This window comes from Rhinolophus sinicus, linkage group LG04 (assembly GCF_036562045.2).
Source record: "Rhinolophus sinicus isolate RSC01 linkage group LG04, ASM3656204v1, whole genome shotgun sequence".
NCBI lineage: Eukaryota > Metazoa > Chordata > Mammalia > Chiroptera > Rhinolophidae > Rhinolophus > Rhinolophus sinicus.
The window spans coordinates 158,884,260-158,896,772 of NC_133754.1; the positions used below are offsets into that span (position 1 = coordinate 158,884,260).

At 48.5% G+C, this 12,513-nt stretch overlaps 1 protein-coding gene across 4 annotated transcripts in view; it reads right to left on the bottom strand.

Annotated features, from left to right (window-relative positions):
• Positions 1–12,513, bottom strand: part of FBXO10 (F-box protein 10) — a 41,548-nt gene that overhangs the window by 14,347 nt on the left and 14,688 nt on the right. For all 4 annotated transcript variants that reach the window (XM_019729130.2, XM_019729129.2, XM_019729131.2 and 1 more), the window contains 4 exons: positions 9,221–9,811; positions 5,252–6,085; positions 2,760–2,909; positions 519–655 (listed from right to left, as the gene is read on the bottom strand). In XM_019729130.2, the coding sequence (XP_019584689.2) occupies positions 519–655; positions 2,760–2,909; positions 5,252–6,085; positions 9,221–9,805 (1,706 nt within the window). In that variant the 5' untranslated portion in view covers positions 9,806–9,811. The remainder of the gene's footprint in view (positions 1–518; positions 656–2,759; positions 2,910–5,251; positions 6,086–9,220; positions 9,812–12,513) is intronic.

Genomic DNA, 12,513 nt, shown 5'->3' on the forward strand with positions numbered 1-12,513 from the left:
AGGGCAGATCCCTGGTCCCCGTAGTACCACTGCCATTTCCACCTACAGCTTACACCACTGATGGATCTCAGTGTGCTTTCGTACTGAGGCCAGATGTAGCCTCTGGCTCTTACCACAGCGTCCCAGGGAGCCACTGTCAGCTGACCGGAGTTGAAATCTCTGTGCCATCTCTATCTTAGAGATATTTCTGGGCATGTATGTCCTCCAGACTAGAGTAAGCTCGTAGGGAGCAGAGTCTGCCTCTTGTTTACCTTTGTTATTATTATTAGAAGTGCTCAGTAATGTCTGATGGATAGAATGGCTACATAGTTAACTGGAAGAGAACACAGAAACACAAAAGCGATTGTGCTGTTGTGGTGCGATTATGGGTCAAGTTACTTCTTTGCTTGAGTCTGTTCAGTTGTTTTAGTAAACAAAGATGTTTTCAAATGGAGGAAAGACAGGGAGTAGGAAAACAGAGATGAGCGAGGAAAGAAGGGACCATGGGTGAGCAGGATGGTCGGTACAGCAGTGCATACCTCACGATTGGATTTCCATGGTACAGGATATAAATGCCAGCTTCCTTATTTGAAAAGATTTGATTGCTCCGGATGATGCCTTTCCCATTGCCAAGGACGACGATGCCAGAGCGAAGGCCATGGTGGATCTGGTTACACTGCAAGTGAACATGAGACACCACAGAAGACAGATCAGTCATTGCCGGTGAGAAGCTGAGTGTTCAACTGCTGCCCCACAGCAGGTCCAGGATGCATACAGTGGAGAAAACGATGTCACTGTAAGATCCCTAACACACGACGAAGCACCTGGACGCTGCTGCTGCCCTGCCCTTCCTGCACAGGTGCACACATGGAAACCTAGCAGGGAGAATCCGAAGACAGGAGCCTTCACTACCCTGCCTCTAGGCCTGTAGTGATGCTGCCCTTACTTGCCAGAGTGAAGGCCATGGGGGATCTGGTTACACTGCTGAGGGCTCTTGTTCCTCACCAGCAAGGCATGCTACTGGAAATTTCTGAGTCTCCAAAGAGTCCCCCAAACACACAATCATCTAGCCAGGCCACACCACCCAGAGTCCGGGGAGCCCACCTCTCTGGGAAGGACAGCACCTAGATGGATAAGATGTTGGCCAAGTGCTGTCCCAAGGGGGCCACATCCAGGGAAAGGTGACAGCCATTTGGCGTCTAGTCCTCACTTCTTATTCAGGTGAGGGTGGTGGAAAGGAGCGGCTCTGGAAAGCTCAGCTGTCCCATGGCACATGAGGTCATAGGTGTGTGAGCTACCAGGAACCTTAGAGATATTCATTCTAATACCTCTGTACAAATGGGGAAACAGGCCCAAGGTCATATAATGTTTGTGCCAGAGCCAGAACTGAACCTAGTTTTTCTGTTTCCCAGTCAGTTAGTTGCTTTTGAACAGTGACAAAAATTTTAGATTATAGTAAGTTATAATAAAATTGCTTCACTAATTATTAATGTACAGCCCAAATACAATCCCATACTTAACCAGGAAGTTAGCTGTTTCTCCTCCAAAAGAATTTCATCAAAAGTCCTAGTTTGCTTTAAAGTGTTCCATGCTGTGAGCTTTTCTATTCTTACTCACTTTCCAGATTTTTTCCCGACAGATTTGGCCGATTTACCAGGGCAACAGCGGCCTAACAGAAGTCCCTCACAGGGTTGAAAAACTTGGAGAGAGAGGTGTATGGAATGGCATTCCCTCCACACCCTTTCACAAAGCCAAGACTGATATGCAACGGCCCCTTCCCACCTCCACCTGCTAAACTGACTCGCCGCCAGGAAGGCAAACTCATTCTTCTGGCCAGGGTGGCGATAATTTCATCAAACACCAGAAACATGGCAGAAACACAGTGCGAGGAAGGGGTTAGAAGAGGACACTGGCTAGGCCTGTCTTTTGAAGTATAGTCAGGACTTCCTTCTCCGCATGTGTAAGGCAGTCTAGATGGAATGGGTTAAGAACATCAACCCTGAGTTAGAATGCCCAGATTCAAATCGCAGCTCTGTAACTAGTTGTGTGATTTGGGGCAAGAGTCTCAGCCTCTTTGCTCCTCAATGTTTCATCTTATTATAAAATGGGGATAATAATTCTACACCACAGGGTTGTGTAAGGATTAAATCATAATTAAGTATGTACATACACAAAGTGCTTAGAACAATATCAGGCATACATTCATAATAAGCACTACACATAAGGGTGGATATTATTTTTCCAGGCCCATAAAAAATCTCTCATGTTTCCCAATTTCTGGGAAATCTGTCTCTTGGGTAGAAAGGCCAGAGTGGAAAGGGGGCTGGTCTCTCATATCGCTGGTCTCATAGTCTAGGATTTTAAGTGGCTTTCACACCGGTGTAAAATCAAAGGCACTATGGCCTTGCAATATCCATGAAAAAAAGAATCTTCATAACTAAATATCCTTTTTATAGTAAAGAATGAACTGACTTGGTGTTTTATTTTTGATCCATGTGTCTTTTAGGGCAGACGTCATTATTTTTATTCCTCCCAAAGTCAAAGCCAACCAGAGCATGCCAGGGCTGAGGGAGGATCCTGTGAAACTTCCCTGTCTCTCCAGCCTCTTTCTTACTGACAGGGAGACTACAGGGAAAAGGGCAGGAACCCCTTGCAAACAGGAAAAATATAAATTCAGAAAAATATAAATTCAAGATGGCCACATTTATTTAACTGTCCTCAGAAAAGGTTTCTGAGAAGCAAGAACCACTCTGAAAGGGCATGAAGACAGAGACAAGTACCAGTATGAGTGGGTTGGACTTTTTCCGGATGTCTACGCCAGCCTCCGCGTTGTGGTATATGTTGTTGCCAGCGATCAAGCCTCCGCCCTCCAAGCGCAGAAAGATTCCTGATGCTCTGCAGCGGTGAATGTCATTCCTGAGCATGACGATCTAAGCAGAGAACAGAAAGCCATTTGGTTTCCTGTCACAAAGTTAAAAAAAAAAAAAAAAAAAAATCACTCGGGAACACAAGTCTTTTCCTTAGCATCTGGTCCATGCTGCTCAACCTGTAGGCGAAAGGAGTGTGTCAGTGTCAGCACTGCTCCGACTGTGGGCTCACAGGGACAGAGCCACTCTGCGCCCTTGCTGGCTTTGCCCTCCACACCACCCTCACTCTGGTTCTTTAATGAAACCTGGATCGAAGCGTGGCTCTGTGTTCCATATTTCTAACTTTTGAGCAGGATAACTGGATGACGGGATGGAAAGAAACTTTAGAGAAGAGGACTCACTGGTCTTCACACTCTACATGCACTGGGGTTACATGAAGATTTCCCTGGGGTCCACGCACACAGCTACTTCGAATGGAATCAAGTTTCAGGTCCACCACTTCCACACGTGCCTTTGCAAAATCTCACCTGCCTGAGAAAGCACCTGAGAGCAAGGTTCTCTTCTTCCACCTTCCCTTTCGCTTTTATAAGACAAAGGCCTATTCTTACCTACTCTGAATCTTTCTTGGTATATTATCCTGGGGTGGAAAAACCACTGGAATTCCCAACTAAGGGACAATTAGAAGTACTAGTATGAGGAAGCCTCCGTTAAACAAAGTACCGTAACTCAGCACGCAACTTAGGAAGGGGATATAGTGCCACTTATATTTTCTTCTTTCTTTTAATAATTATATTAAAAATCTAGAACATATTTATGTCATTTTAAACGACTGAGTAGTAACAATAAAACTATATCACGTTAGGATAAAATTCTGTGAGGGGTAAAACAGAATGGAAGTACAATTTCAAGGAGAAGCTTTTAGCTTCTGCTTAGGATGGAGACACTTGGGGAAAGCATTGCTCCCACACTTACAAGACGATGCAAAAACAAACTTTCTTAAACCCATCAGCGCCAAGGCTGCAAGACACCCAACTAGCCTGAAACCAGTGTGAGAGCACAGGAAGTCTGGGCGGAGTTGCAGCTTTCATTTCTCCATGGACCCACGGGGAGCTCATGGAGAACGACCAGGGGCAGGACGAGATGGGACACGTGCCCTCATCGTGGAGGCTTGGGGGAAAAGAATAGCCACTGTGGGGAAAGCATTAAGCTCATCCTGAATTTTTCTTTCCTAAATTTCCCATAGAACAAGCCTATTACTCTCCAGGAAATGAACAGAAAAAAACAAACCAGAAAGACAAACCTGTACCCCGGGGGGAGGGGGGAGGAAAACATATTAAGCCCCCCCTAGTGCTGGGAGTGAGGCAGGAGCACTGAAAATGGTGTACCCCTGAAGGCCTTGGCCCACAGACCCAGCAGCTACCTAAGACTAATGATAAATCAGGACGTGAGCGGAACCCTGTCACCAGGTCACCAGGCTAGCCAGCACAGAGCCACAGATGAAAACGGTCTATTGTTGGGAGGTCAAGAGCATGGAGAGAGATCCTCTCTGAGGAGCAGGGGCAAAGGGGAGACCCGAGGAGGAGAAAAGCCCCCTGGCCAACAAACACAAGGTAATGGTGGAGAAACATGAGGCCTGCGGAACACTGAGGATGATCACAGCCACAAGAAAATCTGAAGCAGCTCCACTCCTGCCTGGATCAACCCAAACGCTGGTCCCCTAATGGCACGTGACTTTCCACATATAAATACGACCTACCTCAGTCTCCACTGTCCTATACGAGATGCCCGACTTTCAACTAAAAAGTGCAAGATACACAAAGAAGTAAGAAAAAGTGAATCAGTGACACTTTTCTTTGTGGAGCCCCAAGCAAGTGGGTTCCTTCTGCCAGCCTTTCCCTTCCTGGGGACGTTCCCGAGGGGAAACAGCACGGACGCAGACTAGGTCTTGCTCCTGGGCACAGGGACCAGCTCAGTAAACCCTCACTCCCGCCCTCAGCTCCCTGCTTGTATGATACGAATGCTACTTAGCATACAGTGGTCCTCAGGAGACATGAGTTTTGTGTAGCCACAAAACCTGAATATCAGTTTTTCAGGTTCCTTTTTAGAGACTCACTAGCTGCACAACTGACTCACTGGCTGCGTGATTCCTGCCAGAAGCCCCTGAGGGCCATAGAGCAAGAGGGCTGTAACTAACGCTGTAGAATGGTATCAAATGGGAATGGTTTCTTCCCTGCCAAAATCAGAGAATGGACATGAAGCAAGTGTGTGAGTTTTTAAAAATGCAAAATAGCCCCATCCAAGCCCTCCTGCCTGTAGCCACAGGAGGCCTCTCATCAATCAACAATCATGTTCCTGGTGACCCAGTAAGGCCTCCTGGCTCTGTAGAGGAAACCTGGGGACAGCACCTTGCTGTTATGTATACACCGCACCGCGTAAGTCAGGTTCCGGAAGACATTTCCTTCCATCTTGGCTCGGCCGTAGGAGCACACGAAGACTCCTCCCTTTCCGTCCCGGAAAAGGCACTTGCGGATGAGGCAGCCCTGCACGGAGCTGGCCAGTGCCATGGCCTCCTTGTCTTTCTGCAGCTCCTGCTGCAGCGAGTTCAGCACTAGGCAGCTGGGCAGCTGAATGGATGCTCCTGGCAGAGGTGGGCCCAGAAAGGAGCCCCCCAGCACAGGGCGTGGGCCCTGCACTTGGTAGGACAGTCTGTACATGAGCTGGTCCTCGTCCTCATCCTCACCGCTGGGACTCAGGCCTCCATCACTGCTCTCTGGGGTCTGGGCTACCCGTTCCCCATCGCTGCCCACCTCTGCCTCCTGGGAGCCAGCCTTGGAGCCTGGCTTTGGGGAGCTAGCGGTTGGGCTGGTAGGACTCTGGCTGCCCTCAATGACGATGTCACAGGTCCTTGGGCTCCATGCCTGGTCCCTGCTCTCCAGGTCCAGGGACATTAAAGAGCCAGCGTTCTCTGTGGGGAGCACACTGGGAGAGGACTTGATAAGCCCTAGCAGATACTTGTAGGCCCAGTTCTTGTCTGCAGACGGGTGGCCCTCAACAGTCACAGAGTTGTTTTCACTGCCCACAAATTCACAGTTTTCCAGGACACACAGGGGCACGTTGTGCAGGAAGACGTGGGTGTTTTTGAAGGTGCAGAACTTCACTTGGCAGGTGCCTGGGCCGTGGACCTGGATGTGCCCATTCTCGAAGTTGCAGTTGTCAAACTGGACATGACCTGATGTCGTCTGGGGAATGAAAAAGAGAAAGCGGAGGTAACAGGAATAAGATCTGCTCTGCTGATCAGTACTCTAACTGTTCGTTCAGGAACGTGGAACGTGGAGGCGCCATTTGTCCTGCAGATTATGTTCCCTTCCCCAAGGGGGCATGTGTCAGCTGTTCCCAGGAGGAACGGGGAGTGGCTCTGCAGCAGAGGGACGATAACTGCAGTGGCCTGCCCTTCCTTCCCCCTAATCCCAAAGGGAGGGAGACGAGAGTGGAAATGGATAACGGCAGAAAAGTTCACGCTCTGCAGCAGGGCCCTTCCTAAAAACCTCAAACCTCAAGTACACTCTCCTAATACTCAAGAAATGCCTCGTGAGAATAAAAGTTAGGGGGCGGGGGCTGAAAATGGGGAAAGGGAAAGAAGCTGAAGGATCAGGGGGATGTTTGGGTGAAATGGAATTGACACATGTTAACACAGGAGGTGAACCAGGAGAGAGTCACTGTAGGGGTGATCAGAAATGATTGGGAGAGCTTTGAATTTTTACAAACGTAGGCAGTGGCTGGGATGTGAGGCCAACTTTACCCAGATCTCTTAGGGTGTGAGAGTCCCAGCTTGAAGTCTGGGTTCTATAAGGAATGTGTCAAATCATGTAGCGCTTTTCTAGGTCTTACCTTTCTAAGAACTTTCCCTTCATTTGCACCTGCCCTCGGCCCCGCAGATGTGTGCCCTCCCAAGCCTGCTGCTCTGCAGCACATCTCAGCACCAGCTTGTCCAGAGTCCGAACTCAGGACAGAGCCAGGCAGCAGCCTGAGGCTGACAGAGGACAGGGCCAGCCAGGAGGGGCTGAGCCCTGCCTGGGCTGGGGCAGGCAGTGGGGAAGCCCAGCCACAGGTGCTGGGAAAGAGTCCAGTCTGTGTGGCATGTAGGGCACAGCAAGAGACAGCAGGCCACGTCCCGAAAGAGGGGGGCAGGTATGCTACACGGCTGGGCAATGCTGAACAGTGCTTAAGAGCATAGGCTCTGGAGTCTGACCACACGGGACAGCTCCCAGCTCTGCTTCTTGCAAGTGTGTTACCTTGGACAAACGACTTCACCTATCTAAGCCTCAGTTTCTTTGTCTGCAACCTGGGGCTTACTAGCAAACAAAGCACAAGGCACAGAGCCAGGCATAAAGTTGATAATCAATAAAAGTATTATCATTTGGGGTCAGGGATGTAAAGAGCAAAGAGTCCTCCAGAGTGGGGCAGGGGAGTGCTAAACCGCATAGCACAACTCACCTGAGCCCCTTAGCTCTCTGGGCCTGACTGAGGAGTCCAACTACTCCATATTCCTGAAAAAGAGCTGTTTCTGGATTTTGCGCCAAATTCCATCCATGGATATGAACCATAAAATGAGGAAATGTTTTATGATCCCCCTGAGTAATCCAGACACATCCACCCCTTGAACAATCCTTACATTCTCTAGCAATGACCTCCCTTGACAGCTTATCCGCTTAACCTCTCTAAGTGCTTCCCTATGGCTAGCCGAATTTTTTCTTGCTGTAATTTAAGTCTATTTTCTCTTGCTTGGTCCTTTCTGTAGATAAACACCAGCTCTCTGGAGATGCATAGCCAGTGCTAAGGTTCTCCTCGGAAGTCACTGAAAACTGAAATCACCCTGGCCTTTGCATTTTTCAGGCAAGGTCATTTTAGCTCCTAGTCCCATTTTTAGTGAAAAGGCAGTCATGGACTGAGCACTAATATATGCCGAGCACTAAGCCAGATGGTGGGCTGGGCTATAAAGCGGTCTAAGGCCAGGCCCTGTCCCTTGAGGATTCATGGCTACACTTCTGAAGGGGAAGTAGAGCCAAAATGAACATATTGCTCTAAGAATAAATGTATGAAACGTAAAGGGTCTGGAAACCAACTCTTCTGGGTCTGCAGACTAGCACAGGAGGAGCTCATCAGTCCTTCTGAAACATTCCAGGCCTAAAAGCAGGGAATCTTGCACAATATAATTTCACAAGTGCTTAGAGTCCAAGGCCTGGATTTGAGATCTAACTTCACTAATTATCCATTTGAGAAAGTAACTTAGCATCTCTGAGCTTCGGTGGCCCTCATCTGCAAACGAGGATACCACATCTGCTCTGTCTGCCACAGGTGTTTGTTGTGGGGATCAAATGAGGCCATAGATGGAAAGTCACCTAGATTATGAACACACACTTTGAATCCTAGCTCTGTCTCTTACTAAGTCTGAGACCTGGGTAGTCACTTAATCTTGTTGAGCCTCCGTTTGCTCACGTATAAAATCAGATGACATGGGCCATCTTAATAAATGGCTGTAAAACATATGCTTGGCACACAGTAAGTACATCATAAATGACTGGTGGAATAACGATCATTACAAACCCGAGAGACAATTTAGTTGTTATTGGTGGTAATATTGGCAATATCATTTTTGTTGACTGGGTACATAATCCAGGTATTGCAGTCAGTTTCTAGGCAACGTAAGAGCTGTAGACTGCTCTGCCAGGAGCTACCAACATCTCAATACACACTTTGCTTTGAGCACAACTTCTGCTCTGTGTTCCTAGAAGGAATGTGTTGGGACTGATATTTCCTGGCCCTCTCTCTAGTCACCCTTGGTAAAAGCCTGACCTTCTTTGACCCTCCACAGGGTGGGGCTAATGCACTGAAGGTCATTGGTCCTGCATCACCTCCCCTTTTTTGGCTTTCCCTCTGGGCATGCCTCCATAAAGTGTTCTCTGCTTTGTCACCATGTGGCATGCTCCCAGGACCTGGCTTTCCCACCTAGCTGCTCCACCTGTGGCTCCAGTTGATCCAGTTTGGAAGGGAAGAAGCACAAAACAATTTTGGCCTCAAGTTCAAGGCTCATTTTTTAATACAGCTTTGCCAGGAATAAAGCAGAATGTTAATCTCTACTGACCCTGTGCCTATTTGTCAACTGGTGCAGAACTCAGAGGAGTGTATTATAGAAATAATGACTAAACTCTCAATTCCAACAAAAAAGGGATTACAAACCCACTGAAAAGACACCGAGGACCAAAGGCAGGGCATGGCCCTCTGATGTGGACGCAGGGCATGGCCCTCTGATGTGGACGCAGGGCATGGCCCTCTGATGTGGACGCAGGGCATGGCCCTCTGACGTGGACGCCTACCTTAAACATGAAGGGTGAGAACCAAGCCGGCATGAAGACGAGGTTGCACAGGCGAGTGGTTGAGCAGTGCTGATCAATGCTGGCTAGCAGGGCCACTTCACCCAACTTCCCATGGCCCACGATCTCCACAGGCACCTTCAGGATGATTTCGCCTTGCTCTTCATACACACCTGGGAACAGCACAATTCGGTCATATAGGCTGGCCATGGCCAAGGCACTGCCCAGGCTGTCAAACTCATGGCCTGGCCCAACACTCAGGGTACGACGTTCCCTCCTCCGGCGAAACAGAGAAAAGCAGATAGAGGACTCCAAGTCCAGCGCATTCTTGGTCCATGTCTTGGAGGCAAGGTAATGTTGCTTGAAGGCCTCCCTCCAAGACACGGGCTCCACGTCAGGCTGGTTGGGCCAGTTGGGGTGGCGGCACTCGATGCAGCCCAGACACAGCTGCCGCCAGCGCGTGCTGTCAAGACTGAGGATCAGCTCATACCAGGCCCTGCACACCAGGCTGCAGCGGCCCAGGTCGGGAAGGTGCAGGTAGGCTAGGATCATGCGCCACAGCTCCAGAGGGAGCCCACCAGCGTCCATGGTCACCTGGGAGACACAGAACAAAAGAGGTTTTTGTTGGATCTGCTTAGGACCCCCCCTAAAATATCCTCAGCCTTTTCTTAACCCGAGGGTGAGCAAGTGAACAAGGCCCAGCCAATCATGGGGCTCCATCCCCTCAATCAGAATCCTTTTCTGGGATTTTTCTACCTGGAATCAGATGGGATGACCCTCTATTCTCTTTGGTCGGACAATAGAAGGATATGACCTCAAAAATGCTGGCAGCCACACTTCCCACCTGGTGAAGAAAACCTTGTGGTACCAGAGCCAAGCAGAAATGAGAAATTAAAGATAAAAACTGAAAAAAGGAAAGAAAAATGTGAGCACATGTAAGTGTGTCCTGGTTGCACTGATTCCAGATTCCTGCAGGTGCCTGGAAACCTTCAGTTCATCCTTCAATTCTGTGTGACACCTCCGAGGCCTCTAATAAATGTCCTTTTTGCTTAAGTTGTTTGATTTGGGTTTCTGCGACTGGTACCTAAAAGAGTTTGGACTAATTTAGAGGGAACCGCCTTTGGCTGCTATGGCCCCAGAGCTCTGGATCCCCTAGACTCCCAGGGAAGGACATCATCACACCAATAGGAATGAGAGCTGAGGCAGTCAGTGCCCAACTGGCTGTCTCTCCTGGTTACCAGAGCATATAACTACCATGGCTTCCCCATGTGAGACAGCCTCAGGAAAGATTGCTCTCCACAGAAGCTGTGGGTCTTGGTCCTGGTTCTGCCACTGGTTACTGATGTAACCCTAGTGTCCTAAACATCTACTAGGCTGGCTGCCCAGCCATCTGCCCCCTCTCTTTCTTCTGGAAAATATCCTCTTCTCCCCCCAGCAATTTACACTACGTGGTTACAGAGGTAGGCTGCCCGCAGCTGCGTGTGTAGAACAAGGCTACTCCGGCCTCTTGGCTGCAACTGACTGGACTCTGGATGGCTCCAACTGGGCCACTGAGACCTTCTCCAGGGGAGTATGAGTTGTGATTCTAGAATTGGGTTGACTTCATTCCTGAATAGAGGGGAAGGATAGCTTCTTTTCTAAGCTATAAACTTAGGAATAGTTGCTGGTGATCATTTTCTTGGGGGTGGGGCACAAGAAGGTGTTGTACAATAAAGTGAATCAGAGACGCAGGAAAAAGCAGAGCAAGGGCAGAAACAAGGGACATTCTAGTTTCTCTACAGCACTCCAGGTCATGGCTTCAGCTTTGTCCTTGCCTTGTGAATTCCATCAGCTGTCTCTGCACGCGTAATAAATTCTCCTTTTTGCTTAAGCTGGCTTCATTGAATTTCTGTTATTTATACCTGGTTAAAGCCCTCTCATTTATGAGTATCAGTTTCCCTACCTGAAAAACAAGGGGATTGTGTTAGATGACCTAGAGCAACTTCCAACTCTGAAACCCTATAAAGTCTCTAGACAACTAGAAACTAAAACTAGAAACAGGGCAGACTCTACAACTGACTAATCAAGTTTCTAACCTCTCCAGGGCCTTGGTTTTCCTCTCAACTCTGTGAAAATGATGATCATACTCGTCAGCTTCTAAGCCCCAAGAAGTCTGGGAGCACAAACATGTGATTATTCTGGAAGAAACTCAGAACTTCCTCAAGACAGGTGTGGATTTCATGCTACAGATTAGTACTGGAGTCTGGGTATGTAGGTTGTTCCCTAATGATCACCCAGTGAGATTTACTAAATCCTCAGAAGCAGTGGAGAAAAGCTGGGTTCTGGACATTACATATACAGAGAAAAGGCTGGGTTCCTGACAGCTGTCACTCACCTTGATGAATGCCATTTATTCACGGTGTTTGTGACAGTGGTTTCCTGTTCCTCACCTACTTCTTCAGCTATACCTTCTCCAACTCTTTAAGAGAACAATGCTCTTCTACCCCTCTCTAACCATTCTGTAGGCAAGTGATCACATTCATTCCCTTGGCTTCAACGACCACTAAATTCGCGCCTATAGAATCTGAATCTCCAGCCCCAATGGTCTCTTTAAAGGCTCCATAAGCACAACCAATTGCATGCTGGGCATTTGTACTCGGATGTCCCATAGATACTAAATACTCAGCATCAATTCAAAACAGAACTTGAACTTCTACTTCAGACCATGACAGAGTAACTGGAACTAGATTCATCCCTCTGCCATAACCAACTATAAAGCTGGACCAACTATCTGAGGTGACTGAATATATGCTTTCAGGTACTGAGCAGCCAGCCAGCTGAAGAGAAGAGAAACAGGAGGGAAGTGCAGGACTGCCTCAGCTTTCATCCTGGGGTACCTCATCGTGGTGTAGGGAGATGGAGACCAAGCAGAGTGGTGATCTCACTGAGCAGGCAGATTTTAGTTCTGTGCTATAGAAGCGGCGGAGTCTGAGGCAGGGGACCAGAATGGAGCGAGCGGCACAGAGTGAGGGTGGGGTGGGTGAGCAGTTTCTTGGCTGCAAGCTGGGCCGCACATGCATAGGGCAAGACTTCATCTGGCCTAGTAGAGGTTGCCTGCCATGGGGTAAACTGATACTAGAGCTCGCACAGAACTGGGAGACCATGGAATTCCAGCTGAGAATATGGACTGTTCATGCGAAGACTCAGAAAGGATATGCCATAGAATAAATTCAAATTGGAAGAATAAAAGCAAGCCTGACAGGATTAAAGCGTTCCACCACTGTCTTAACTGCCTGCTAGAATAAAACTTAACACTC